Source organism: Prionailurus viverrinus, chromosome B3 (assembly GCF_022837055.1).
Source record: "Prionailurus viverrinus isolate Anna chromosome B3, UM_Priviv_1.0, whole genome shotgun sequence".
NCBI classification, from domain to species: domain Eukaryota; kingdom Metazoa; phylum Chordata; class Mammalia; order Carnivora; family Felidae; genus Prionailurus; species Prionailurus viverrinus.
The window spans coordinates 90,794,492-90,822,161 of record NC_062566.1 but is presented as its reverse complement, the minus strand read 5'-3'; the positions used below and the strand labels follow the sequence as shown (position 1 = coordinate 90,822,161).

Genomic DNA, 27,670 nt, shown 5'->3' with positions numbered 1-27,670 from the left:
CTGATCCTGAAAGATGTTCCACAAATAAAGGTTTTTTAAAAATACCATAAGCCCCTCTAGGAGTATTACAAAGTGTGTGTTAACATGTTCAAAGTTCTGGGAAGTTCTGCAGGAAAGCAAACTTATTCATATAGTCAATCTCCCAACACTATTTGTTCTGCTTCCTTTTAACATGATCCCTAATGACTTTTTTCTAAAACAGGTTTTGGCAAATACTGTTTCAATTAATATAAATGTGCTTAGATGTCAGTTTTCTTAATTCTTTCATCTTTCCTTAGAAATGATTATCAACTGAGCTCTAAAGCATGTAAACAAACCCTTTTGCATGAAATTCAGGCTCCTTACAAAGAAAGGATGAGTAACAGATGTTAATTTAATGGCGCATGTCCCTGACACATTATATGACTAGGATACATAACTAGCTAGTCATTGGCCATGATGGAATGAGGTCTCCTGAGTTTTTCTGTACAGAATCCTCTTCTTCACATATATTCCTATATTAATACTGTTTATTCACCAAGCATTATTCTGCTCCTATAACAAAACCCCTGGACCTTAGAGGACATCAAATCTCTTCTCCTTTCTCTATCTTATTCCCTCTGCCATGATTTACCTCAGAACACAAGACTACCAAACAAAAAGAGTTAACATAGATATCAGACTGAATGGAAATGATTGGCATTTGTAAAGTTAATGCTTTGAAATGTCACACTTAATTAAATTTGACAAAACCTCTTAAATAGCAATTCTACCAAGGAACCAGCTTCAAAATTTAGAGACCATAAAGAAGGATGAGGGAGGAGGCATGGCCCCACTCCCGAGGTTTTCACACTCTCATTGAAGAGGACTGACATCTAATTATAATAGGACAGATTATATACACTATAATTTACTATTTCTTAAGTTGCTCTGCTGATGTAATTTATTTCCAACTGTTTATTCAATTGACATCATGTGAAACTGGCAAATACTTCTTTTTCCATTTAAATATTTTTATTGTCTTTAATATAAAATAAAGAAATGGAAAATCAATTTTGTTTATCTGACTACACTATTAATGATTTCTAGATCCATTTCTCCCAGCAACATTTTGCCAGTTTTCCTGCAGTCCAGAACCCTACTGATAGTATAAGAATTGGTACACCTTGTGATTTTTAAAGTAATTTAACTACTTAGAATAGTGGGTGGTGGTCACTCTGTGTCTCATCATCCCTGTGAAATAGCTATGTTCTCAGCAGAGGTTAAAAGACTGACACCTGATATTTCATATCTGCAAAGAGGTGCTTCCTCATTAAAATTTGACTTTTTTTAAATTTAAAAAAAAATTTTAAATGTTTATTTCTGAGAAAGAGAGAGAGAGAGTGAGCAAGAGAGAGAAAGAGGAGGGGAGGGGCAGAGAGAGAGGTAGACACAGAATCCAAAGCAGGCTCCAGGCCCTGAGCTTTCAGCACAGAACCCGACACGGGGCTTGAACTTGTGAACTGCCAGATCATGACCTGAGCCAAAGTTGGACACCCAACCGATTGAGCCACCCAGTCCCTCCAAAATTTAAAACATTTTGAGTATCACTTCGTTTAGTGTCATTTTTGCTGTATCTACAAATTATATTTTCTTTTGGAACTACTATATGCTGTATACTTGTGGAACAGTTGACAAACAATCAGTACATTTTATAATTTTAAGTTTATAGTTACAGGCAAAATACAACCTCATAGCCTCCTCTTTGTCTTTATCCACATTGAGCCTATATTCCTGGAAGCCACAGGCATAGACTTCTCCAAAGCCAGTGGTTTCTCGTTCAAAAATAAACTCAAGAAGTAATCTAATTTTATATAATGGAAATCTTCTTCATAGCTGTAGTCATTCATAGGCAAAAATATACTTTAACTCTAGGGAAAGGCAAGCAGCAAGCCCACCTAGATCTTTGCAGTGGCCTTGCTATAACACACGGTTTCACTTTATTCGCAGGGCACCTTTTTAAATTTCAGAGTAGAGGGACTTCAGTGAGTGCATCTAGAATATACTCACAAGTAACTTGTCAGAAGAGAATGTGGGCCAAGTTTGTATTCAGTTCTCACAATATTAAAAAAACAAAAACAAAAACGGGGGCTATGGGTTATATGGCAGTGTTTCTAAACTGATTATCCCAAACAGAGACTCAGCTTGATGCCAATTCTTTACATGAACTGCCAGACTAAACAAGTACCTTTTGAGGTTCATCCATCACAATTTATGATACATTAAGCTAAATCTAATGTTCTCTCAGGCTGGTGTTAGGGGATTTTCAATAGTCAGACTAAGAAATTGCATTTGGGGAAAGGGATTTCTCCTTTCTTTTTCCGTAGAATTTCTTTAGTTCTATAGAGTCTTGTTATGTCTGTTGGATCCTTGTTATACTTTGGTACTAATCGCAGATTGATTTTAAGCATTTAAATCTTAACTGGTTAGCAGGAAATGACTTTAAATTAACATTGCATGAACTACCGTAAATTGTTCACTGAAAAAGAGTGTTTAATTATAAATGAAGGAACCTGCTTCCCAGTTGATTAACTATATTAAACACTTTATATTTTCAAAGCTCTACACTATTGCTAATAAGCTATTTCTCACAATGGGTCTCAGAGGAAGCCTACTACTATCACCTCCTATTTTTATAAATGATGCACTTGACCCATAAAAATTAGATTGCCCATATTGGACTACATAAAAATGAAAAGCTAGAATTAGGTTTCAAGATCTTAATGTACCTGTGCCTAGTTTACAGAAGCATGCTTTTAGTTTTCTGAGGAGCTAAGGTTAGAAAGTCAAATAAATTTAACTGGCCACTGGTCCAAGAGATCTTTGTTCGTGGATTCCCACACATGCACGCACGCACATACACATTATTTCTTTTCTCTTAGAACATTTCTGTTCTGTGTGCAAAACTAGGTATTTTGTTATGAGGTAACATAAGACAAACTCAATGAGATGGCTCTCCAGTCAAATGATCCATGCTACTTATTCTGATATTCCTTAACTTTAGCTCACTTGCCAGACTGACTTGTCCCTCTTTTCCTTTTTAGAATCTGTCATTCAGAAGACTAATGTGATTGACATTGGTCAAGTCACAGAGTGGCCTCATACTGAGAACAACAAATATTTGTGGCAATGAGTTCATTTTAAAAGCCCACTTGATTATTTTGCTTTTTATCAAAAAATACAGTTGCAAACCTATTAATTTTTTAATTAATTGATTATTAGAGTTAAAATCTTTAATATTTTTAATACTTCAGATTTTAAAAGTTATTTTCCATGAATAAAACAGTTTGGAACACATATTATAAATATTTTATGGTTTTTAAAAAATCAGTGGCTTTGAATTGTTTTGTTGTTTAAATCTAACAAATCTGATGTACTTGCAGCTCTCTCAGTGGTGGTATCCATTTACTATGTCACTAAGCAGAGAGCAGACCTAACAGTAACTGCCTAGTAAATAAATATTAATCACCAACACATCAGAAGTTTTTGTTGTGTTTATATATGGCCACCCTAATAATTTTGGAATGAAATTTATTCTCAATGTGCGTCCATATGAAGCTATTAATAAATTAATATATATACTTAAACTTTTAAAATTAAGAATTGTCTGTTTAAAAATTTTATTTAGGTTTATCATTTTTTCTGTAGAAACAGAATCAGGAAAATTCTTACCAAATGAAAGTAAACTCATTTAAGTATTATGGTGCTGACAAAAGTAAATGCTCCTTGACATACTAATTTTTGGGGACTCTTAAAAAAAGAAAAACTATTGTAGGGTACAATTTACTTTGTGCTATAGAACTTTAATTATATTTGAAATATGTGTGCACAAGTTATATACCAAATATAGGCATTTTCAGCACATTTTCCTTTCTAGCCACAAAGTTGTATTTCAGTGCCTGTTAAAATATAATTGTACACACACACACACACACACACACACACACACACACACACACTCTGGGTAATAGAATGACATAATTTCTCTTAATTTCATCCTACAGTCATATACTGATAAAGACATTGTTAGCAATAAATAAATAATTGTTAGCATTTTATTTGTGGAAAAATGTAACAAACAATGGTATGAGAATGTGATTTAAATATTTGTTTTTTGGTGTTTTCATTAAGAATGAAGATTTGTGCCTTTTCTGAACAATATTTTAAAGGATACTCTGAGATTCAGATTTCTTCAGAGTTATAACATTTAATATCTATGTAGAGTGTGGTTTTTCTAGACAGGAGTATCCTAAGTGTCAGGTGGATAAATTGGACTATAATCTATGAGTACAAAATATGCTGTACCAGTACATGAGGGTAAGGATTATGTCTGCTTTGTTCATCTCATGTAATAAGAGCCTCATCTAGCACCTACTCCTGAAAAGGAGCCCTATAAATTTTTCTTGAATAAAAAGAAATATATAAACATTGTTTTTGATATTCATTTATCTCTCCTCAGTTGCAAACAAAAAAGCAGATGAAAATATATGGGGCTGACTAGTAAATAAAATTAAAAGCAAATTTTTTTTAAATTTCTAGTGCATTCTTATATAGTTCTAAGATTTCCATGGTATTTTCTTGCTTTTATGGGATGAACTAAGAAAAATCAGGTTAAACTCAAGAAAGGTCACCCACAATGCAATGAGAAGGCCTCTGTTATCTGCAGGTCTTTTAAATTCACATCATTTTTGCCAGTGTCATTTATATATGGTTAATGGTAAAAGTGAATGGACAATATTTTATTCTGATTATTAATGTTTCAGTGCATATGCCACATTTTATAATATAGGGATATTAAGTCATATTAAGGGGGAGGGAAATGAGTAGGATGTTAGTAAAGAGAAGAATGTATGTCTGTGAATCACTGCCATAAATAAATGTGCAAACCCTATTCTATATTGAGTCCCATGGTATCATTCAAAGTTTAGAACTGGGGCCCTGGGGAGGCCAGTAGATGCTCCCCCAAAAGTCTCTGGTAGTTGTCACTGCTGACACATGTTAAGAGAACAGTACTGCCCTTAGACCCAGAAAGCACTGCTGTTAGGATACAAACACAGCATGTTTTCCAAACCATCTGCCAAGAGGTTCTTCTGGCCATCTGCATGAGCCAGCACACAGATTCAACTGGAAACATCTATGTATGGTGCAATAGAACAGTCATAGCAAATGTGTTTTTTTTTTATTCTCTTCAGTGCAGGTTATTTAAATATATGAAAATGCCTTATGAATATGAACTGACTCAATTCTTACCAAACTAGTTTTGGTCAGCATGTAGATAAAATCTTAGAAGAATTTTCTTTAATCTGACATTTGTGCAATTGCACCATCTGTGAAATTGCACCATAATTAAAGGGTGGCACAGGTATTGAATTGGGCTTATGATCCATATTGTTATTTTTAAGTCTAATACCTAAATGATTTTATACAAAACAAGTCACATCGTGTGTTCAAAATTCATTGGCAACAATTTTTAAGTATCATATATAGACAAAGCATCTTTTATATCACTGGAAAATATTATCTAATTTACAAAAATCAGTGTTTAGACTCTCTAAGTGACTTAGATCTTCAGCCTGTTTCCAGGTTTCCTAAATGAGGTTTTTGACATGCACACAACAAAGAAACATATATACACTTTATTTTATTTTGTTTTACTTTATTTCAGCCCAGAGATGATTACCTAGAGTGAATGAATCCTTAATATTATGGAAGTAACACTAACTACTTATGGAATTTTTATGTTTTAGCATTAAAAAAAGGACGATTTTGGATCACACCAGATCCTTATCACAAAGATGACAACATCCAGATTGGGCGTGAGGTGAAAATATCTTGCCAAGTAGAAGCTGTTCCTTCTGAGGAGTTAACATTTAGTTGGTTTAAAAATGGTCGTCCATTGAGAAGTTCTGAGCGGATGGTTATTACGCAGACTGATCCGGATGTCTCCCCGGGAACGACAAACTTGGACATCATTGATTTAAAATTCACGGATTTTGGGACATACACATGTGTAGCATCTCTGAAGGGAGGAGGAATATCTGATATCAGTATTGATGTTAATATATCCAGCAGCACAGGTAAGAAGCATATTTGTGATGCAGAAGATGTTTGCATTGATTTCTTTATGTGTAGCAGACAAAATAGTCTTCAGTCAAGCTAAGAACATTCTTATTTCCGTTTCCTAAAACCACAGTCCTAACATTCTGAATGTCTAATAAATATCACGTTAAAAGACATTGTTACTTCTGTTTTGATTTAGGTTTGTAGGAGGTTTTACAGAAGTAGTGTGAGTAACAGTAATAGCATTGGCTATGATAGGCATAGGCTTCCAGATTAAATAGTAACAGGTGTTTTTTTTTTTTCTTAAGTTAACTAGGAGCCTCCGTAGAGCCTAAAATTATATTAATTAATAAAGTTAACGAATTCCTAAAGAGTTAAGACAAATTTTGGAAATGTTAAACAAACAAAATATTTAGTCCTAAGAAGCAAATACTAAGAGATCATTTGAAAGTATTCAAATACAAGATTTATAAGAAATGCATTTTCCACCAATTCAAACCAATGATAAAAGTGTTAAACTTGTAATCCGATGTGATTTTTGAAGAACGTTACGATAGAATCTCTTCACAGTGGGAACGATTAAATATAAAAATATACTGGAGTGAAATTCCTTCTTTTAAAGTTAAAAATGAAAGTGTTATCAATTTTCTCTCGACTAAACATACATCTGTAGATGAGGTAAATTATAGGACTTTGGTATGGGAGGACATGCTAGCTTACCTCTTAGGATGTTTTTAAAAAGCCTTGTGATTCTGTGAACTGCAATCAGTATGCATGGGGACGACACCAACGTAGCTTTGTTTTGCCAGCTTGTTACCAGACTGAATTTCAATTTAGGATTTTTGTATAATTCTAGGGTGAATAATACGTGTTGAAAACATAGAGCACAGATGTCGCCAGCAGACATACTCTGTTTTGAGAACATTTAAACGGCTTTTCCTTTCCAGTCAGGAGGCATTTTGACTCTCGTGTGGTAACAGATTGACTTGTGCTTTTGTGTCTTCTCATGATTTAAATTCCGGTGGACAGTGGATTGATTTTACTCCTTAAGGGACATAGGTCCATCTTCAGGCTGACCACATGTGCTTACTTTTCACCATTCCACATTATTTCTAAGAGATATTTCATTTTTATCAGCCACGGTTAATGTGAAAGGAGGTTAGAGGGATGAAAGTTACTTGTCTTTGGCAGAAGTCACTTTCTAGGCAAAATGATAATAATAGCTATTTTGATAGTAACTATTATCTGAACTTTATTTCCAGGTCGGTGCTAGCACCATTTTAGAATATCTCATAGAAAGCTGTTGATATGCTTAGTCATCATTGTTTATGTTTTCATTCCGTCAACAGACATCCGTTGATTGCCTACATCAGTGTGCTAGGTGACATCCCACAATGTTATTTCCTGTAAGAGTGAGAACAATTTTGTAAGACCCAGAATTATCTGTCCTTATTTTTGAGGGACGATTTTCCAGAATTGGTCTACACTAAATTGTAAACACTGCTTTTTTTTGTTTGCTTGTTTGTGTGGTTTTGTTTGCTTGTTGTTGTTGTTGTTGTTGTTGTTGTTGTTTTTCCGGAACCAGTGACATAAACCCAGATCCAAACAATCAATACTGCTATCGAAACAGACTTGTCTGATGGTAGCATAGTTCATTCAACATTAAACTTAGACAAAAGAGGGAACGTAGAATGAACAGAAGAAACGAGTATTATATAATATCTACAAAATTAGTTCTGACATTCATTTTCTTTGTCTCTTTTTTTTTTATGTTTATTTATTTTTGGGAGAGAGAGAGAGAGTGTGCCTGAGTGAGTAAGCAAGGGAAGGGCAGAGAGAGAATGAGAGGGAGAGAATCCCAAGCAGAGAGAGAGAGAGAGAGAGAGGGAAGGAGAGACAGTACCACGCAGGCTACACACTGTCAGTGCAGAGCCTGATGCAGGGCTTGAACCCATGAATTGTCCAATCGTGACCTGAGCCAAAATCAAGAGTCAGATGCTTAACTGACTGAACCACCCTGGTGGCTCCTGACACTCATTTTCAAATATACTACTTATATTACCCATTTCAAACTATGGGCTGTAAGAGAAAAGGAGAAGAGGTAACTAGCATTGATTGATGAAATTTCTAAAAATCCTAAGTGAAAAGAAATGTCAGAAAAGCAGAAAATATTCTAGAAATGCCTCTTAGTAATAAAAGTTTAGTTATAATAAGTAAAATTTCTTAAACTGTTATCATCTGGTCTGGTTACCAAATGTGACAATGCTAGAGATAAAAGGAGATATATTAAGTCCTCTTTTAAAACACTCCCCTTTGCTGTCTCCCACCCATCACAGACAGACCTGGTTATTGTCTGTCTCCTCCTTAGAGTGGAAGCTCCATGTAGTCCAGGCCTTTGTCTGTACTGCTTGTTATTATAATATCAGCATCTGGAGCAATACATAGTACTTCGTAGGTACTCAAAAAGTAATTTTATTTATTATTTATTTATTTACTTGTTTACTTATTTGTTTACTTATTTATTTATTTATATTGAGCAGGGGAAAGGAGCAAAAGGAGAGAGAAAAAGAATCTTAATCGTAAGCAGGCTCCATACTCAGTCTGAAACCTGATGCAGGGCTTGATCCCATGACCCTGGGTTCCTGACCTGAGCTGAAATCCAGAGTCAGACTCTCAACCAACTGAGCCATCCAGGCCCCCCCACCCAAAAATAATTACTAGATAAAGAAATGAGCTAATTTGTGCCCATAGCTTTCCTTTTTAGGTTTTCTTTTCTCTTATTACTCTGAGTTAGGCATTTTGTGTCTCTCTCCCTTCCCTTATAATTTCCTACTGTCTTTAAGAAACATTATTCAGTACGCCAATGTATACTGTGATTTGAGGTGTTATCACTATTAAGGGCAGGAATGGCTCCATAATTTATGGTGTCCTGCGGAAATATAAAGCAGATCCCGTGTTCAGAACTTGCTGAGAATTTCACGGTAACAACATCGAAGCATTAATTTAAGCACAGGATCCTTGTGAGTGTGGCTGGCATGGTACTGACATGCACAGGGGATTGAACTTTGATAGAAAGGCCTGAAGAAGATGAAGTTTAATCTAAAGCATGAGTCACTTACTGGAGGCAATCGCATATTCTGTCTTTATGCCAAAACTTGTTTTCATGCTCTATTTTGATTACAATAGAATGGAATACCGGATTACATTATAAAGATCTGCAGATCTGAGATTATGTGATTCAATGGGTACTGAAAATACTATTTTTATCCTCACATAGTAGAAGACTCCACTTAAAGCAATGCTTTAGGATGAAATATAGAGGTATTCCTGGGGGTAGAATTTGAACAGTGAGAATGAACAAGCTGTAACATGGAGGAAAATCTTGGACTACATTAATTCTATGAACCACACGGGAGGATTCAAAGGAAATTTCCACAATCGGGCGAGTGAAGTCAAAGAGGAGGAAATTGCTGTTAATATTTAAGTAAATATGTGGGGACCTCTTAGGTTCTGGATTTTGCTAGTTATATTATTACTATTTCAGGGAATTTAGGATTGACCAAGTGGTCGTGATTTTCTTATGTGCTAGATGTTTTCTATATGTTAAATGTAAGGTATTTAGGGTGACATCTTAAACTTAAAAAAAACCTCTAAATCTTTTGTTTTTCATAAAAATCTTACACTTAGGCCTGAGTTATCACTTACTGTGTTTAAGAGACATATATTAACTTTACTAAGCTTTGGATGAGGTACCATAAGGCAATTCTGCCTAATATAGTTAGAAAAGCATTTTTTTTTTTAATGAAAGCCACATCTCTAGATATGCTTTTGAGGACTTTTAAAACTGAAATATAAAATATCTCAAGAAGGTAAATCCTAGTTTACAGAATTATTAATATTTTAAAAAGATAATGATTTGATTTAAAAAAAATGAAGAGAAAGGCTACATGTATTTATTTTGGAGTTTGCCTCATGCATTTGATTGAATAATAAAAACTGTGATATATGATGATAGATTGTCTTATTTTCACATTAATTCATTATTAGTAGCTACTTTCATTCTGACTCTGCAAGCATTCAGATTGTTTTATTGCATTTGTTTTGTCTATTTAAAATTCATGTTTCTGGGGCACCTGGGTGGCTCAGTTGGTTGAATGTCCAATTCTTGATTTCGGCTCAAGTCATGATCCCATGATCATGTGATTGGGCCCTGTGATGGGCTCTGTGCTGAGCATGGAACCTGATAAAGATTCTCTCTCTCCTTTTGCCCCTTTCCCCCACTCATGTTTTCTCTCTCATTCTAATAATAATAGTAATAATAATAATAATGATAATAATAATAATTCCATGTTTCTTGCAGATTCTTCTACTGTTATTGTTCTGCATCTGGCTCCATGTCATATGGTGATGGACAAATGGGCCTTTTCCTTAGGGACCTTACAATCTAAGTTTTCATATTACTTAGTTATCAGGTGACTTAGAAATTAGGCAGAGTTTATAGTGGGAAGGAAGCTGTACTTAAATTTGATCATATTTCTGTAGGAACTGTGAATGCTTTCTTTAATATTAGCCCAGGAAAGTTTCAGAGGAAAATGACATTTGAGTTAAATCTTGATAGAAATGGCATTGTGATAGGGATAGTGGAGGGAGGAGGGTACAGCTGGCAAAATATACAGGATGAAGAAAGTCCTGGAAATATTACATGATTCTTCATGTTCTGCTTTTACTATAGGATTGATAGTAATTGATATTAAGATAAGTTGTATTGGTTTATTTCAATTTTATTGCTATCATTATGGAAGCTATATTTTATCTAGTAGATAGCTTTAAAAAACACATTGTAGTAATTATAAATTTATCAGTTAAAAGTAAATATACTGAAATTTTCATTGTTACAGTTCAATTTTGTAAAATGAAGATCTTCCCCATACTTGCTGAAAAAAGCATGTGAATTTTAGCCTAAAATCCCAGCAATAGTTAAACCAACTCTTAAAATCTTTTCACCTGATTGTTATTCATTTTAAAATATAATTGTTACCGTAACTATTTAATTTTCAGAAGGCTTGCTGAGAATTACTCCATTGCTTCCTCCAGGGTCGTTCTGAGGTAAAGTCCTTAGGTACTATTAGTTTGCATGTACTTCTTTGCATGACCTGACAAACGTGTAGGTTTATAGGAAACTCAGAAGCATCTACATCATGCTAGAAAATATAAACAGTGAGACTGGCGATCTGTGGAATTCCCGTGGTGAGACATCTGGTGGGCAAATAGAGCAGAAGACTCAAAACAGAGTTGATGATTTTCTCCTCCCTTGTTAGAATCCATGAACATTTTGTATAGCAGAAAATTGAGCAAGATTTAGAGGATTAAACCATAAGCATAGGCACACAGAGCTGACCAACTGAGAAAATAATTTTGAAATTTTAGCTTCGCTGCTGACTACCTGACTGGCTACTATAAATATGATGGTTAACAAATGTTTGTACAAGCATTCACACCTGTGAAATTAAATGCTCTTGATAACACGGGGATATAATACACAACTAATAAGAATAGCTAATGAGCTGGAAGGCAACAGAAAAATGATTAAGCCCTGTTCATTAATTTGCTTCTTTGCCCTTTTTCAGTTAAAGAATAATAGAAACGCATGAAATTCTGCTGATTAAAACTGAAGTTCTATAGAATGACTGTAGTGAAAGATAGACCCTTTCATGTAAGAGGAAATCATAAATAAGACCAATGCATGTGAGATCTGACAATGCTTTGATAAGAGGAAACTTCCATGCAGTGAAAAGTTATGTAATCACTTACTCAGTTACTAGACCCAGAAAAATTCATTTTCTTCCTTGACTCCAAAATTATGAAGTTCAGTCCATGACCTACAAATTAATGGTGAAGAACAGAGGTCAGCAATCTTTTTCTAGAAAGGTCCAAATAGTAAATATTTTCAGCTTTGTAGGCTATGAGGTTTCTGTTGCAACTATCTTAGTCTGCTGTTGTAGTAGGAAAGTTTCCACATACAGTGGGCATGACTATGTCCTAATAAAACTTTATTTATAAAAAACAGGTTGTGGGCCATATTTTGCCTCAGGCCATATTGTGCTAAACTCTAACCTAGATTGTTGGAACTTAAAATAGTAACAAAGCTGAATTCTTATGGACTTACTAGGAAACTAAGCTAAACCCACAAATAACTGCTATTTGTCTATACAAATATTAATATATTTTCTATAGACTGAGGTGATATCTCAGCCTTTCTCTATTTCTTATTCATCTGTATATCTTATTGGGTCCCTGGTTAAGCTGATAATTGTCTGCTAGGATGGTCCACGTTCTAGAATTAATGCATTAAGATCTTCTGAGATTACTTGAGATAGCTCAAATCTCCTTCCTAACACACAAGATTTTCTGCTGCCATCCCTATTCTGCTTGTGACCTCTTAGAGCTATCTTTTATCTGTTTCTACATTTAAAAAATTGTTTTGAATAGCTGAGGAGACAATGAAAAAAAACAACTTTAAAAAAATTTGATACCCTGAACTTTGGAGTCTCCTGATTATGGGGTCAGTGTGCTTTTTTCTGAAAGGCTGATTGGCTACTATTCACACTGACCTCAGGCAGGACTGGTTCTTACAGACTGAATTTACTCTCAATGCCGAAGCTTCCTCTCTCAGTTGACTCTTGTGCTTATTGGAAGGGGTATTATATCTGTCCTTGATACGGGTCAAGAAGAAGCATTGCGTTTTGAGCAGTGTGTCAGTAAAGAGACTGTCACTCTAAAAACTGGTGAATTATCTCTTCTACAGACTTTCCCACTTTCTCTTCATAGGCTTTCCTCTTCATTTACAGCACTGGGACTGGAACTAAATGTAGCTAGCATATATCTTTACTGTGGTACTTAGAGCCTTAAATTGCTATTGTACTTAGTGAATTTCCCAGAGAGACACTGAACTGCAAAATACCGTGTTTAATCACCACATACCCAGAACATTCCTTAGGAAATATTGGGCTATGCATACTCAGAGAGATACCTAATTCTTTTCATTTGTGCTTTCAGTAAAGGATGGTATTACTGATGGCCTGTATGGTAGGTGTGGCTATATAAATTCATATTTAGTTATGTAAAAGTTTACCAAGAATATTTTATGCTTAACATTGCCTATTTGAAAATAAGTTTTACTCCTTATATTAAATGTTTTAACTTTAAAATTATTTAATAATTTGGAATTATTTCTTCTGCTCATTTATGTAATTCTTGTATTGCTCAGTGGCTGATGCAGATTTTCTACAAAGGAGACCTATAAATGCAACAATTTGGAAGTGTTGGAGTGGCCAGGCAACTTGTCTGGAATCTGTGTTTGGATAGCTAATATGGCTTTAATTTAGATTGTATGTTTTCAATAGTAAAAGAAAAATAGCAGAAATAGCAAAATTTTCTAAAGATGTCTATACTCACTCTTAAGTAGGTTTGAGAAAATATCAGTTGTCCATATCAAATATTATTGTTTGCATTATTCTTATTATTATCATTTAATTTCAGGTAGCTTAATGGGGATTGTGGTGTTTGGAGCTTATGACCAATTCTGTGTTGTCTTTGATAACAACCATTCAAATAGTCAGAACCCCATACTTGAATGTTTTTAAGGTAAAGATACTTTCAGAAGTCTTACCAAGTGCCATATTAAAATGTGCCGAATGACCTAAGAGAAAAATTGTTAAATTACACAAAAATAAGGCAAAGTTCTTTACAAAAAGACTCCTGAAACTTCTGAAGTCGTCTTAATGGAGACAGGAAACCCTCCACAAGAAATGTGCACACTATTGATAGCTCCCAACATTGGTATTTTTTCCTTCCATCTGGTATATAAGACCTTTATTTCACAGTCTGTCAGCCCTAAAGAAACTGCCCTTAGTGGAGGAATATTGAGGCTTGGAAATTTAAATTTGAGAGGCAAAGCTAATTGACAGTGCAAGAAGGAATAAAGCCAAGTGTTCTAATATAGCAGAGAGAAATTAAGTATAGCTGTCACCTGCAATTCTGGAATTAATTCATGAAACATAGTGCATATTCAATCCAAAAAAAAAGTTTTATTCAACAACCACTGTAGGAAAGGAGGTATGGAAGAAATAAAAACAAATAGGGTATAATTCATAATTAATTGTATATCATAGTGAGAATACACTTGAAAACCTTAATAACAGATGAAGTCTAGAGTTGCTTCACAAGCTATCAGAGAAATATAGAAACATAGAATGAAATGATTGAATCTGGTCATCAAGAGTTCTATGGAACAGGTGGCATCTGAACTGGATTAAGAATGAGGACTGTATGCCCCTAGATCTTAGAAGAAAATGCATATAATTAGATCTCATTCACTCAAGCAAGAATGACCAAAAGAACTTTATCAAGGGGTGAGTATGATCATATTGGTATTTGGGGAAGGGGGGAGGCTATTCATTGGATGAATCTTCAGAGTTCCAAAAAGAGACAATTAGAGGAAGAATGGTGGAGATATAAAATAGTTTCATTTAGAGATAATGTGAGAGAGAAAACAGAAAAATTTTATTAAGAAGCAAAAAGGCAGTGGGGCTAGGCAGTCCTTCATGGATGTGAATATTAATGTCACTCATGAATGTCATCTGAGAAGTCAATAAAACCTCTTTGCATCTTAGATTCCTTATCTCTCCACTATAGCTTTGGAATATTTTTAAGGAAGAGATTAAAGAAATAGAGTGGGAAAAAAAGAACATTAAAGCAAGACAAAACACCCTCATTTTGGAGTGGGGGAGGGGAGGGGCTATTTCTTCAGCTGAAGAAATTAATAAGAATCAGATGAGGCTCTGGGGAGCACTTATAACCTCTCCTGTTAAGGGACAATTTAGTCAGTGACCAATACTCTCAAGTCAGCTTACGAGAGAGTCTGACTGGCATCAGGAAATAAGATAAAAACAGAGAGCGAGACAAACCATAAGGGATTCTTAAATACAGAGAGCAAACTGAGAGTTGCTGGTGGGGTGTTGGGTAGGGGGATGGGCTAAATGGGTGATAGACATTAAGGAGGGCACTTGTTGGGATGAGCACTGGGTGGTATATGCAAGTGATAAATCACTAATTCTACTCCTGAAACCAGTACTACACTGTATATTAACTAATTTGAATTTAAATAAATAAATTTTTAAAAGAGAGAGAGAGGTAAAAAAAAAATTAAGAGAGAGAGAGAATGAGAGGGAGAAAGCCTGACTGATGTTAGAACAAAGCTATGGACTTGGTCCAGGCCCATATTTACCACTTAATAGCTTTATGACCATGGGTCTGTCTGGACCTCAAGATTTTTCATCTGTAGAATAAAGGAATCAAGTGGGTAACTGGTTTTAAATGGTGTTCTAATGATAACTAGGGATTTGGGGGAAATATTTTCAAGGGCTACTGAACTGGAGAGAGACAGTAAATAACCAGCTGGAAGTTTTATAACCCCCCCCCCTTTCTTTTCAGTTTCAATCAGAGATAAGCATGTATCTCTCTTATATTAGGACTTCTATGTAAGATGATATTTGGGCAACAATTCTGATCCAAATTCATGCACAAATGGTATTAACAACACATAGTTGTCAACTGTTTGCTTAGATAAATTCTTTAGTCCTTTCCAAAGTATATTGTTAATTTATGCTTCCAAAATGTTATACTCCAGCTGCTTAGAACATGGCAATGCCACCTTCTGAGTGAGAAACTTTAGGTTGTAGGAGACGTTTGAGAGGACAAACTGATTTAGGATCATTTATAGCTGAAAGGTTGGACAACATCCTTGAGTTTCTGGTTACCAATTAGAGAATCAAGTTTGATGACCAAAAGAAAGGTCACAAGTAGAACATGGATTTCACAAGCAGTTGCATTAATTAGAAGTGGATGAACTTGTCCACGAAGAGAATATGAAACAAAGGTAAAATATATCCAAGGAAATGGTGGAAAAAAGCAAAGAATCATAAAGAAAATTAAAAAAATGGACATAAGGAAAAAGAGCTCCTCAATTTGTGTGGAAGAAGGAATACCCCGGGGAAAACTTATGTATTTATAGCATCTGTAGGACCTTTAATATCTCTTCATCAGCATGAAGAGGCATGTGAAAGATTTTGTTTGTCCCAGGTACTTTAATATTGATGCATGAATTTTGACAATGGAAGCAGCTCTTATCTTTCTCCTAATGAAAGGATTATGAATTAAGGGAGAGAGGGTGAGTGGAATAGAGGGGAAGAGAGAAAGAGAGAGAGAGAGATTTACAAAAAGTAACAATTACACTAATTCTCTTTGCAATGAGATCAGTTGCAATGAGATATGGAATATTTAAAATGCGTTTAGTTAGCCTTATCAGTAAGTTACAAGTTGTTTCGAAAAGCATGAATTGTATCAATGTTTTTGCTACTTATATTTTGGGAGGGCATAAATGCAAAAATTCTGTATTTTCTATAATAGTTCAATAAACTTTAATCATGTTTGTAATTAGAATTTTCTCACATAAATTTGAATATCTGTAATTATGGAAGTAACATTGGATTTATAGGTTTCCCTGTTATTCATCTTAAAATATGCTTTCCCCCCACCCCACAAATACCAAAACAAAGTTTCTACCTTACAGGTTATAGTTTAACAGTGGCTAATTTAGCTACTGTAAAATTACCATGTCTTGTGTTGAATATTTTCTTCACTTGGCAGAGTTAAACACTTTTTGAAATTCCTGGATTGCATTAAGATAAGAACAAGTAAGATAAGAACAGATCAATGGGAAATAGGAAAGAATACCCAATTTATGCTTCCTATACTCTTCATCCTTTTATAAATGCAAGCAATGAGGGCATAGGAACTATTTGAATTTTAAATGACTAAATATAGGTTTACCTAATCTTATGAGGACTAACCACTATTAGTTAGTTTCATAATTTGCATTTAAAATTATAATAACTATCAGTAATTTGGTTACTAGAGTTAAAGATGACAGTCTATCCATTAATTGATGAACAATAAATTTCTCCATCAAATTTATGCTTAAGAATAGAATATAGGCTAGGGTGTATTATTTAAAGCTATGATATAAAAACTTACTCTGGATCTTTTGCTTAGAGAAGAGGATAGAGTTATGGGAAATAACATTATATTTACTATTTATGTGATTATGACCACACTTCATAATTTTGTGTTTGCAGGTGACACTACCAATCTACCATTATCAGGTGAGGAACAGAGAAATGAATAGAAGTAGCCGTGGAGACTAGATCCATAGACTAATAGTTTGATCATCATTTTGCTCTTGTTCAAGCAGATACTCTAGAATCCTAGATCTTCTAGCGTCTGCTAGAACAATTAGTATAGTGAGTTAACTTGTGTGTACCATGTAGGTTTCATTTTACATATTAGAATGTCTTAAATCAAAGCTATCTCTTTTAAGAGCTCCAAAATAGAAATTAGAACTACCGTTAATGCAAAGAACTTTCCCCAAAGAATATGCTTACAAAGGAATATATTTTTTTTAGTAAAAGGACCTTATTAATTTTCAGTCTTAATTTTTCATCCTTCATTGTGGCATATCAGTGAGGTTAGGAAAGAGATTAAATACATTTAGAAAATCATTACAACTGGAATTTTGGTGATATGATTTTGGAAAATTTATGAATTTTGAATATCTAGTTTTAAAATAAAAGATGATTGGGGTAGGTTCCCAGACACCTACTTTGTAAAACATTTTTAAAAGATTTCTAAATGTCTCATTTATTGGCATAGTTTTTAAATATTGAGGCCATTTATAGATTACCTAATACGTTTCATTTTATAGAGAGGGAAATGGACCCCAAAGCTTAGGTACTTTCTTAGTTCCTATAGCCACATTATGAATTAAGCTTACAATCTCAGATGCAAAGTCCAGTATAAGACTTTGCAGCATGCTATAAAATGTCATATCACCTTACATTAAATGGCTATTTCCCTTTACTATCTCAGTGATTCTGAATTTGACAAGGGCCTTGCATGAAAGGGTCACTAAAGGAGGTCTTAAAATATTCCAAAAGAGATTCAGGTAACCTGGTTGGATCATATGCCATGCCCTCTGTTGATGATGGAACAAACCTTTCTCTCCTCCTCTGAGAACACCACTCCAAAGAGTGGTAGGATGTTAGGTTCCATTTACCAGTCTTATATTCCACTCACAAAAGCAGAGTGAGGCCTTATCTTATTCTAACCAAGGCACACAGCTTGAACAGTATTCATGTCACCAAAGAAGACCACTTTCAATGTTATGCTAGGTTAAAAATCCTCTAGTGCAGCTCAACATCGTTATACTTATCCTAGCTTCCTGAGAAGAGTGGACCCAGGGTTTGGGTATTTAAAATACTACTTTAACCACACCTGGGGTCTGAGTGGCATAGTTTAAATAACCATACCCCTAGAATATACATTAAAACTTACAGCATATAAACATAAATCACATTGTTTATAGTAAAGCATTTTTTTAAAAAAATTATATTGCAGCTTAATAAAAGCAGAAAAATGCATGAAATGCAAGCATGCAGCTTAGAGAGTGCACATATATATATATATAACTACACAAAATAGAATAAACAAAACATTACCATATGTGGAAGATTAAAAGTAAATTATAGACCACATAACATAGAATACCTACTTACAAGAAGTAATAATCTATGATGTTTGGAGTTTTTATTATATTCTAGTTGCTGGGCTAAATACTTTAAAATTAGTACTTCATTGAATCCTTAGAACACCCCTTGAAGTACGTACTGCTGTGATTATATCCATTTTACAGATGAGAAACTTGAGCTTTAGAAAGCATAAGTAACTTTACTAGGCCTCAGAGTTTCTAAGTAGCACAGTAAGGTGTTGAACAGAGGTCACTTATGGCTGCCTTTTATATAAAACACATACCCTCTGAATAGAATGAGCTCACGAAATGAGATTTCAGACTCCAGAGATAAACTGTGAGAAATGTATTTTCAATGATTGAATTCATTTCAGAATTTTCAAATCATAATGTGTTTGCCTTTCATTCATCTTTGACTAAACAATTGGAGCCTAAGAAGACCTGTTGGTGAAAGTCAACCTAAGAGGCCGTTTAGAACCAGGACTGAAAGCTTTAGAAAAGGGGACATGGCAGTGATTTGCAGGGAAATTGAAGAATTGAGAATGCTGGACTCCCCTCAAGTACATGACAGGTAAATAAGTCAGAATTTCCCCAAGTTTAGAGATCTTCCATCAGTGATGACTAGATTAAAAAGATGTGAAATGTGAAGCATATCATTGCACTTTAAAGAAAGGCTGTTGTGCACAATATGAAATATACTGGTAATTTAAATATGTAAAGTAGAAAAAATAAAATGACAGGCAGTTCAAATGTCTGCATCTAAAATGGATTTCGTGTGAATTACAGTCCACTGTAAATGAAACATAAGTAGTCCACTTTTACTGAGTCTGTCTAAATAACACTTGTAAACAAAATATATTTAGTTGACATTTAAGCAGAAATATCCTTGCTTAGGAATAAAATGCAATGTGAAACCATATTAATAATATGGTACTCTATTCACACTCATATATGAGCTCAGAACAAGTTATGTCTCATTCCAATCAATGGCATTATAAGAGTTTTTATTTGGTTTTAAAATTGGGCTCATATTTTTATTGTATCATTCTATACTTCTGCAGACTGGCAGAAGGGACCATAAAGTGCAATCATTCATTGGGAGAATATTTGTTAATAAAGTGTTCATGTGTAATAAAAAAGAAACCTATTTTTTAATTGACCAGTTAGTTACCTACTAACAGATCTGTTAATTAAGCCTCATTTGCTGTAAAGAACATGTGGCCTTGATCTGTTGATGGAACATTGTGTTCACTGCTTGTTTCATCTTGCTCTTGACAAAGTGTGAAAGAGCTAGCTTCATTTTATGTCAAAATGTTTATTAAAATGGTAGTAGTGTCTATTTCCACAGGATAAGGCATATTCAGTGATACACAATCAGTGGTGTAATTAGGGAATTTGTAAACCACAGGCATTGTGCAGCGTGATCATTTACAAGGGGCCTAACAATGTCACATGGATTCTACAAGTAGACAAATGGCCTTTTTATTATAGAAGCAAATTGATTTTTCTAGCCATTTCACATTGAAGAGTTTACTACTGTGAGCAACAGTTGCTCTAGAAAATAAAATAAATCATGGATTGCTTTAAAGCATCTTTCTTTTGCTATGCTTTCATAAGATGCATTTGATATATAATTTATAGTTTATCATCCTTTTAATTTAGAATTCCTTCATCCACAGAAAAGCAATCACATAATTAACATGATCAGACAGCTCCTTTTTACTTACTGGTCCCTGGTTTTCATGGCAACACCCTGACCTTTGTGAAAATGGACAGCACTGACATTTTGTCATCCTCATAAGGGAGGAACAGATGTAGTAGGAATGTCCAAGCCCCTTTATTTCATAGAAACAGAATGAGAGCTGGGATATCTGTATTATGTGCCATTTTAGGATAATATCCAAACACACTGATCAAATTATTGTATCTAATGAAAGAAATCTGCAACCTTCTTTCCTTGGTTGGCAGTGGGGGATGCCTTTGTTCGGATTTTTAAAATGTTTATGCTGTCCATTTCCAAAATGTTATCTTCTTCAAACAGTGTTTTCATCTGAAATGCATATGTATCTCCAATAGAACTGACAATGGCAATGTGATATATATATATATATATATATATATATATATATATATATATATATATAAATATTTCTTTGATTCTGTGTGTACCCATGTTCAATACTTGAGACATCATGGGTATGAATAAAGCAAGATCTTTGCCCTCAATATAGAAATATATGTATAACAATAAAATACAATCATTGATACCACACCAGTAAAAGGCACTGATAAGAAAACATAACATATAAACATATATGGAGTGTTTACTATATGCTGGACGTTGTGCTCAAGATTTTGTATGTATTATACTGTTTAGTCCTAAAAAAATGTAGTTGGTACTATTATGCTACTTTATTTAGAGTAAACAAGACAGTGGTTGGACGACTTTCCCAAGGTCACGCACCTAGTAGGTGGTAGACTAAGGATCTGAAATTAGGCTGCCAGCCCTGAGCCTTGCTCTTCACAAGTGTACAACTCAAAGTACTTCACAGTTCAGGGATACTCCAGTGTGCATTGTGCCATTGTATCTTTAAATTATCATTAAATTCTCAAAATGACCTAAAATTGGACAGCTGGAAAGTGGGCTGGGTTAAGCCCAAGTCACATTCTAATTTTGTACCTTAAATCTCTCCTAAACTCTCCACATCTACTAAAAAAGCCATCAGATTTAAAAATAATTATGAGCAATTACCAGTTACAAAGAATCCTCTCTATTTATCATTTTCTGTAATGCATAGTGCATTTTTGAAGGTAGGGAATGGCCTAATTTATCTCTCTTGCCCTCAGTTTTAAGCATATTTATCTTTTGAAGGAGCTCTAAAATGTGTGTTAAAATGAATTGGTGTTAGCTCTAAAATAACACATAAGTTTTCATACATGCTGTTCTGCTTTTGTTATTCCCAGGATGTTTTGCTATTGATTTAAGGGATAGTGCATTTATGCACACATATAAATGTATTTGGATAAACTGTTTTAAGAGCGAGTAGGCAAGGACACAAATATGTTACAGAACAGAAGAATTTCAGGAATTTGGGAATCTCTGAGTTAACTTTAAACTATAACACTCTCTCTCTCCTCCTTGTTATTTTTAGTTTCTGTAACAAATGTTTAGAGTGCAATATTCAACTTTTAAAGGTAAAAATCTAAATTGATTTCTTACGCCCAAATAACTGTTTTCCAGTTTTACTCTACATTATTTTTAAAAAGACATACAAAAATGAAATGGAATTTACATAATAACATAGAGTTAAGTTAAAGAATTGATCCCGTTTCCCAGAAATGATGTTATAGATTATTATTTTTTATAAAATAACCCAGTCATATTTTAGTGAAGATCTTAGTACTTTATTTTATGGTTTGACTCTTGTAATTCTTTCTTATTACAGCAAAAAAGAAAGTGCTTCTTTTGCAGTCCTTATTTCTTCCAACATTCTCAAATCTAGCCCAGATGCCTACCTTGTTGAAGTTTTATCGTAATTTGAGTCACTAGGAAGCAGAACTATCTTGCTCCTAGTTTTTTAGTTTTTTAAGTTTTTTACATGTGAGACTTTACATACTTAATCAGTGACCATCAGCTATTTCTATATTTCACTGCTTGAGTAACACATACAGTAAGTCAGGGGAAGGGAAGTTAAACACAGAAACAAGGGAAACTTTCATATCTTTTTCCAAAAAGGTGAGTAGAAAATTCTCTTTTTGATACAGATTTATCTTAATGATTCTTAGAAGATTAGAATCAGGTTAGAATCAGGTTAGAAAACCAAATTACATGAAGATCAGAACAATGCAAGATACTCGAAAACTACATTTAACCAAATGCTACATGAGCAACCTTAGGTTAAGTTCCTATTCACTTATGTATTTATGAGGCAGCAAGAACGGAACCCATGTTTCTTTGCAACTGGACTTGTAGCTTGTGTAGCAGGGAAAATATGAATGCCACTTAGAGAATGATTTTCTATTTTGTTCTTTCATCTTACACTTTGTGTTCTATTGAATCCCTCAGAGACTATTCTTGTGCCATAGCAACACCTGCTGGGAGAGTGAAGTTGGAACAACCACACTTGCCTGCCAAAGTTGTTTTCCTGATTGAATGGCACGGCATGTCCTCCATCTTCCAATACTAAACCCTCCAGAGTTGCTACCCTCCAAGATCCTGCCTCTCCCCATATATTCCAAATAACTAACAATACCATTGTAATAAGATTTTCTAAAAGTCTTTCAGAAGTAAGCAATGTATATGTATGTGTGCTTGCAGGTACATTTCCCCTTAGAATTTCCAAATGCAAATGCCGGGGTACTGCAACCTCATGTTTGTTTTTCACACATTCTTTCTTCTGGTTTTATTGCTAGACTTGCAAAATCTTGTCAATTCTGTTTTGTTTGCATCTCATAACTTATTGTAGGTGAGTCAGTCAAAAAAAAATGTGTGTCAGTGCAAAATTTTTTAAAAAGGCAATTTTTTATTTACAGAGTGTGATAAGAGAAGTATTTATGTGTATTCATATCATGGACAAAAACAGTAGGCTTACCATCTGGCGTAAGGAAACGTTTAAAAATAAGTGCGTGTTTCATATATGATTTACCCACGAGGCTATAAGTAATACAAGTCTTAGAATATGGGTCCCCATGGACATTCTATTGTAGAGCCAAATAGCCTCTTCTTTACTGCTAATAGAAGAAAGCCATAACATGGACAAATTACTCAATACTATCAAATGCTTCTGGTATTTTACCTCCCTATATCATTACTGTGACCAAATTAAAATCTAGTAGAATTGCTAACTTTATAGAAACCAATTGTATTGTTGTTTTTTTTTAATTAAAAATTGAAAGTGTTAGTTCATGTGTGAAAAATGATCTTGAAATTCATACACTTTATAATTAAGCCTTGGATCATCAAGAGGTGATTATTCATCAATAGTTTTCTTACTTTGGTTACTTAGTAACTGTCATTGGTGCTCTATGAATCACTTAAGAATTTATCAAGCACCTCTGAAATACTTATTTTTTTTCCTCTGAAATACTTTAAAATGTAACATGGTGTGGGAGCTCCTGAAGAAGTAGATAAAACCTGGTGCTGACCCCAGGACATCTGAGCTACTTTGTAAGGGAGAGAGACATTTTGTTCTGGCATATGTAGAATGAATTGGATATGCTGTAATTCGGAGACATGGAGAATGAATAAGAGACACAGAATTCAAAAAGACTGAAGGGAACAAGAAACTTAAATTGGGCCTTAATACAATGGGGGATTATTGGATGGGTATTATGAGGGTAACATCATTTCTGGAAAGAAGGAAGGAAGAGAATGAGCCAAGTATATTAAAAGAACCCAAAGACCTGGCTAAATTGAATAGAGGACTTTTCACAGAAAAATTGCAGCTTAATAAAGTTTGGCAGGTAAGGGGCAAAGCAAGCAATGGGATTTAGACCTCTATCCTAGAAAACAAGTAACTACTGAAGATATTTGAATGGTGGAATGACACGTTTTACTAAAGACTAAGGAGGGGAAACATTAATCAATGAGATTTTAGTAATTCATTTGTAAGGGGGAAGAAAATCCAGAAGGAAGTGCAGCATTCAATATATTTGTATTATATGACATTGCATTAAATTATATTAAAATGTTGCTCAGAGAAGTTCTGCATCTTTTAAAACAAACTACAAAAACATTCTTTGTGCTACATATCTTATAATTCACATATTGTCTATCTCTGTGATTTTACAAAATAGGAATTGTTTCCAATAAGTATCCATTGGTGATTTCTATTCCTTTCATGGGAAATGAACTATAGAATGTTGCTGTCTTTCATCAAACATTATGTTCCCGGTCATGGTCTCTTAAAGGAGGCCAGTATCAGCAGGTTCATTCACAAGTGAGAAGTCTTTAGAATGCTGGATTTCTTTATCACCTTGAAAATCTTTTAAGCACATCTTACTAAATATTTAGTAATTGACACATATTAATTAGGCTTATTAGTTTAAAAGTATTTTGGTGGCTTGGATTGGAATTAGTTTTAAATGAAGAAAATTCTCGAAATTCCCTTATATAGTCATATGAATATTCCCCAATGGCCATAGACCTCACTTTCTTATATGTTTCATGTATTAAAGCAGTTACTCCTACTTTCAATTGTGTGTTCATATCAGCTGTGAGGTTTATATTACATTAGATTAGAAAATTTCCAATATTAGGGTATGGAAGTTTTAAAATATAGATTACAATAATTATATTATTCTCACTTATATTGGGTATACTTTTTTGAGTGGAAGAGAAATGAGACATGCTGACAATTTCACTTAACTAATAGTTTATCTTGCTTTTCCTTAGTCCATTGTGAGAAGTCATTACTGATGTGCCGTCAGTAAGTGTTGCAATTGCAAGCTATTTAGTTCTGTATGTCCGTGTAAAATTATTTTGTGATTTCTCATAACTTCACATTTTGAATATATCTATGTGCCTGTCTCATACTTATAAAGCTAATCTGTAATATGTTAGCAAAAATGAGATTGAGGACTGCTGATGTGGATGCTGAGAAAGCACTGAAGTGTGATAGAATATCTTTACTTTAAAATTATGTGGTCTGAAATAAGGATGTTACTAACCTTGGCGTCTCAATCAGTAGATCACCAAGGATGAAACTCACATCCAGTTTATAGTAAATTTTTAAAATTCACATGTCGTTTTTGAAGGTTACCAAAACAAAAACAACAAACAAACAAAACAGAGTTGATTCATTTGAATTAGTTATATCTACAAATTCAGTATTTACTTGAGTGTTTCTTATATTCCTTTATATACATCCAGTCAACTTGAGAATTCCTGAAGTGTGACCTCTAGGGGTCACTTTTATAAACACACATTTTTCTGATTTTTTTTTAATGTTTCAAATACAGATTATACATATTACTTTAAAACATACATAGGTGTTATAAACGATTTCTCCTTAAAATTCAAGTATAATTAAATAATGACATACCTATTTTAGGATTCTTGAAAAATGGGAGTCTGGTTGTCCTTCTGGAGAAAACTCTACTTACTACTTAGTTTATTATGGTTTTTATGTTAAAAGAAATATATATTTTCTTTTAATATCTCTTATTAAAACACACTATAAATAGTTATGTGTTTTACACCATTGTCTGTAATTAGCATATTCTGATGTCTTTGTTTCAGATCACATGATATTTTCTCATACAGTTCAGATGAACTGACCTTCCCCTGCATTCTTGTGAGTGAGAAAATAGGCCAGTCATTTTCTGAGTAATGACTAAAGATTAAATTTCGTCAGCTTCCTTCCTACTGAAGAAATAAAATCATTTGAATTTTCGATATTTGTTTTATTTTACGGTCTGTGATACTATGGAAATGTTGACAGAAAACCAGTTTGAATTACTCGTCACATATTTATTGTTTAGAATGAGAAACTTTGGTGTCATATCATGCTTTTCAAGTTTCTCTGATTATAGCCTCTTCCACAGTAGCATTTCAGATAGCACAAATCAAAATAGGGGCATGTAGAACCTATATGTCATAGAAGGTACCTTTGTGTTTTTACTAGGAGGAAATTTTTTTCTACTGAGTACATTATGGATAAATGTGGATCTCAGAGGGGCAGACATTTCCATTTTTTTCTACTTAGTTTGATGCTTTCACTGGAGATGATGTTTCAAGAAAAAATAATTCAGTTGATTAGCAAAAGGATGGAAAAAACATCATGACATAATTAAATGGCATGTCCTCAAGCTAGCTCTTTCTGTTGTATTTGTTTTGTTTTGTTTTGTTTTGTTTTGTTTTAATTTACAGCTTAACTATTTGAATTTTTAAATGAAAGGTGAAAGAAAAGATAAACTGGTGGGTCCTTTTTTTGACTCTCAACTTTCTCACACACCCACACACTTCTCAAGATATACCGCATCTGAAATCCATGCTAACAATATATTTTGCAGAAGATTCTTCTACTTGTATGGGCTACTAATTATAGAAGTAATATTACATTTCATGATTTATCACTTTTATAATATTCATGATTTGTCTCTATTATGTTTATTTCTATTATACTCATAGCCTTTTATCTTCTTATCTTTTACCCTTTTTGCCCTCTCTCCCTCCCTTCCTTCTTCAATGTCATGACTTCCTGGTCTCTGCCAAGCAGGAAAGCAGGGCACTTTAGAGATAGAATAAGATACTCTGTCTTTGAGGAGCTTGTCTGTTCAGGGGCATAGAAGTGGGAGAAAATGTAAGGCAAAGCCACAAGTACAGGTCAAACAAATATACAGTGTAATATGTGTTCAGGAAGAGTGAGCAATCAACCCAGCCTTAGTGGTAGGCAGTTATCACAAAAATGATAATATTTGAACTGAATCTCAACACATGAGGCAAGCAGGAGCTACTAGAATTCAGCAAGGGCCAGACATGCTGAACATAGAAAAGAAGTGCTTATTCAAGGGCACTGAAGTTCATCAGTCAGTGAAACTGCAAGAGAATGAGTGTTAAAGGAGTAAGCATTTCTCAGACTGTGTTGAACAGAATGCTATGTCCAGGTGATACATTTGTGTTATTAAAAAATGGAGTTTTTATCAAATGAGCTTTGGAAAATTGGTTGCATTAACATTTTAGATTTCTCTGAGCTTCTTGGAACCTATGATGTACTAATATCCATTGTCCATATTGTAGAAGAATGAAAGATGAAGGGAAATATACAAAGAAAGTAAAATTCATCAATAATCCCACACTCAGAGGGAACCACTATTAGTGTTTTGGTATAGTTCCTCCTGGATTTTCTTTTCCTCTAGATTTTTCCTGTATAAGCCTCCTATTCTCCTCTAAATCAGTGCAAAATTGCCTCCCTTTCTTAATGTGTACATTCAGTCTAACATGTTTTA

The 27,670-nt window shown here is 34.0% G+C and overlaps 1 protein-coding gene across 1 annotated transcript in view; it reads left to right on the top strand.

Annotated features, from left to right (window-relative positions):
• MDGA2 (MAM domain containing glycosylphosphatidylinositol anchor 2) overlaps positions 1-27,670 on the top strand; it is an 859,176-nt gene that overhangs the window by 625,932 nt on the left and 205,574 nt on the right. Inside the window, exon 7 of the mRNA XM_047864378.1 lies at positions 5,766-6,095. Coding sequence (XP_047720334.1) covers positions 5,766-6,095 — 330 coding nt within the window. The remainder of the gene's footprint in view (positions 1-5,765; positions 6,096-27,670) is intronic.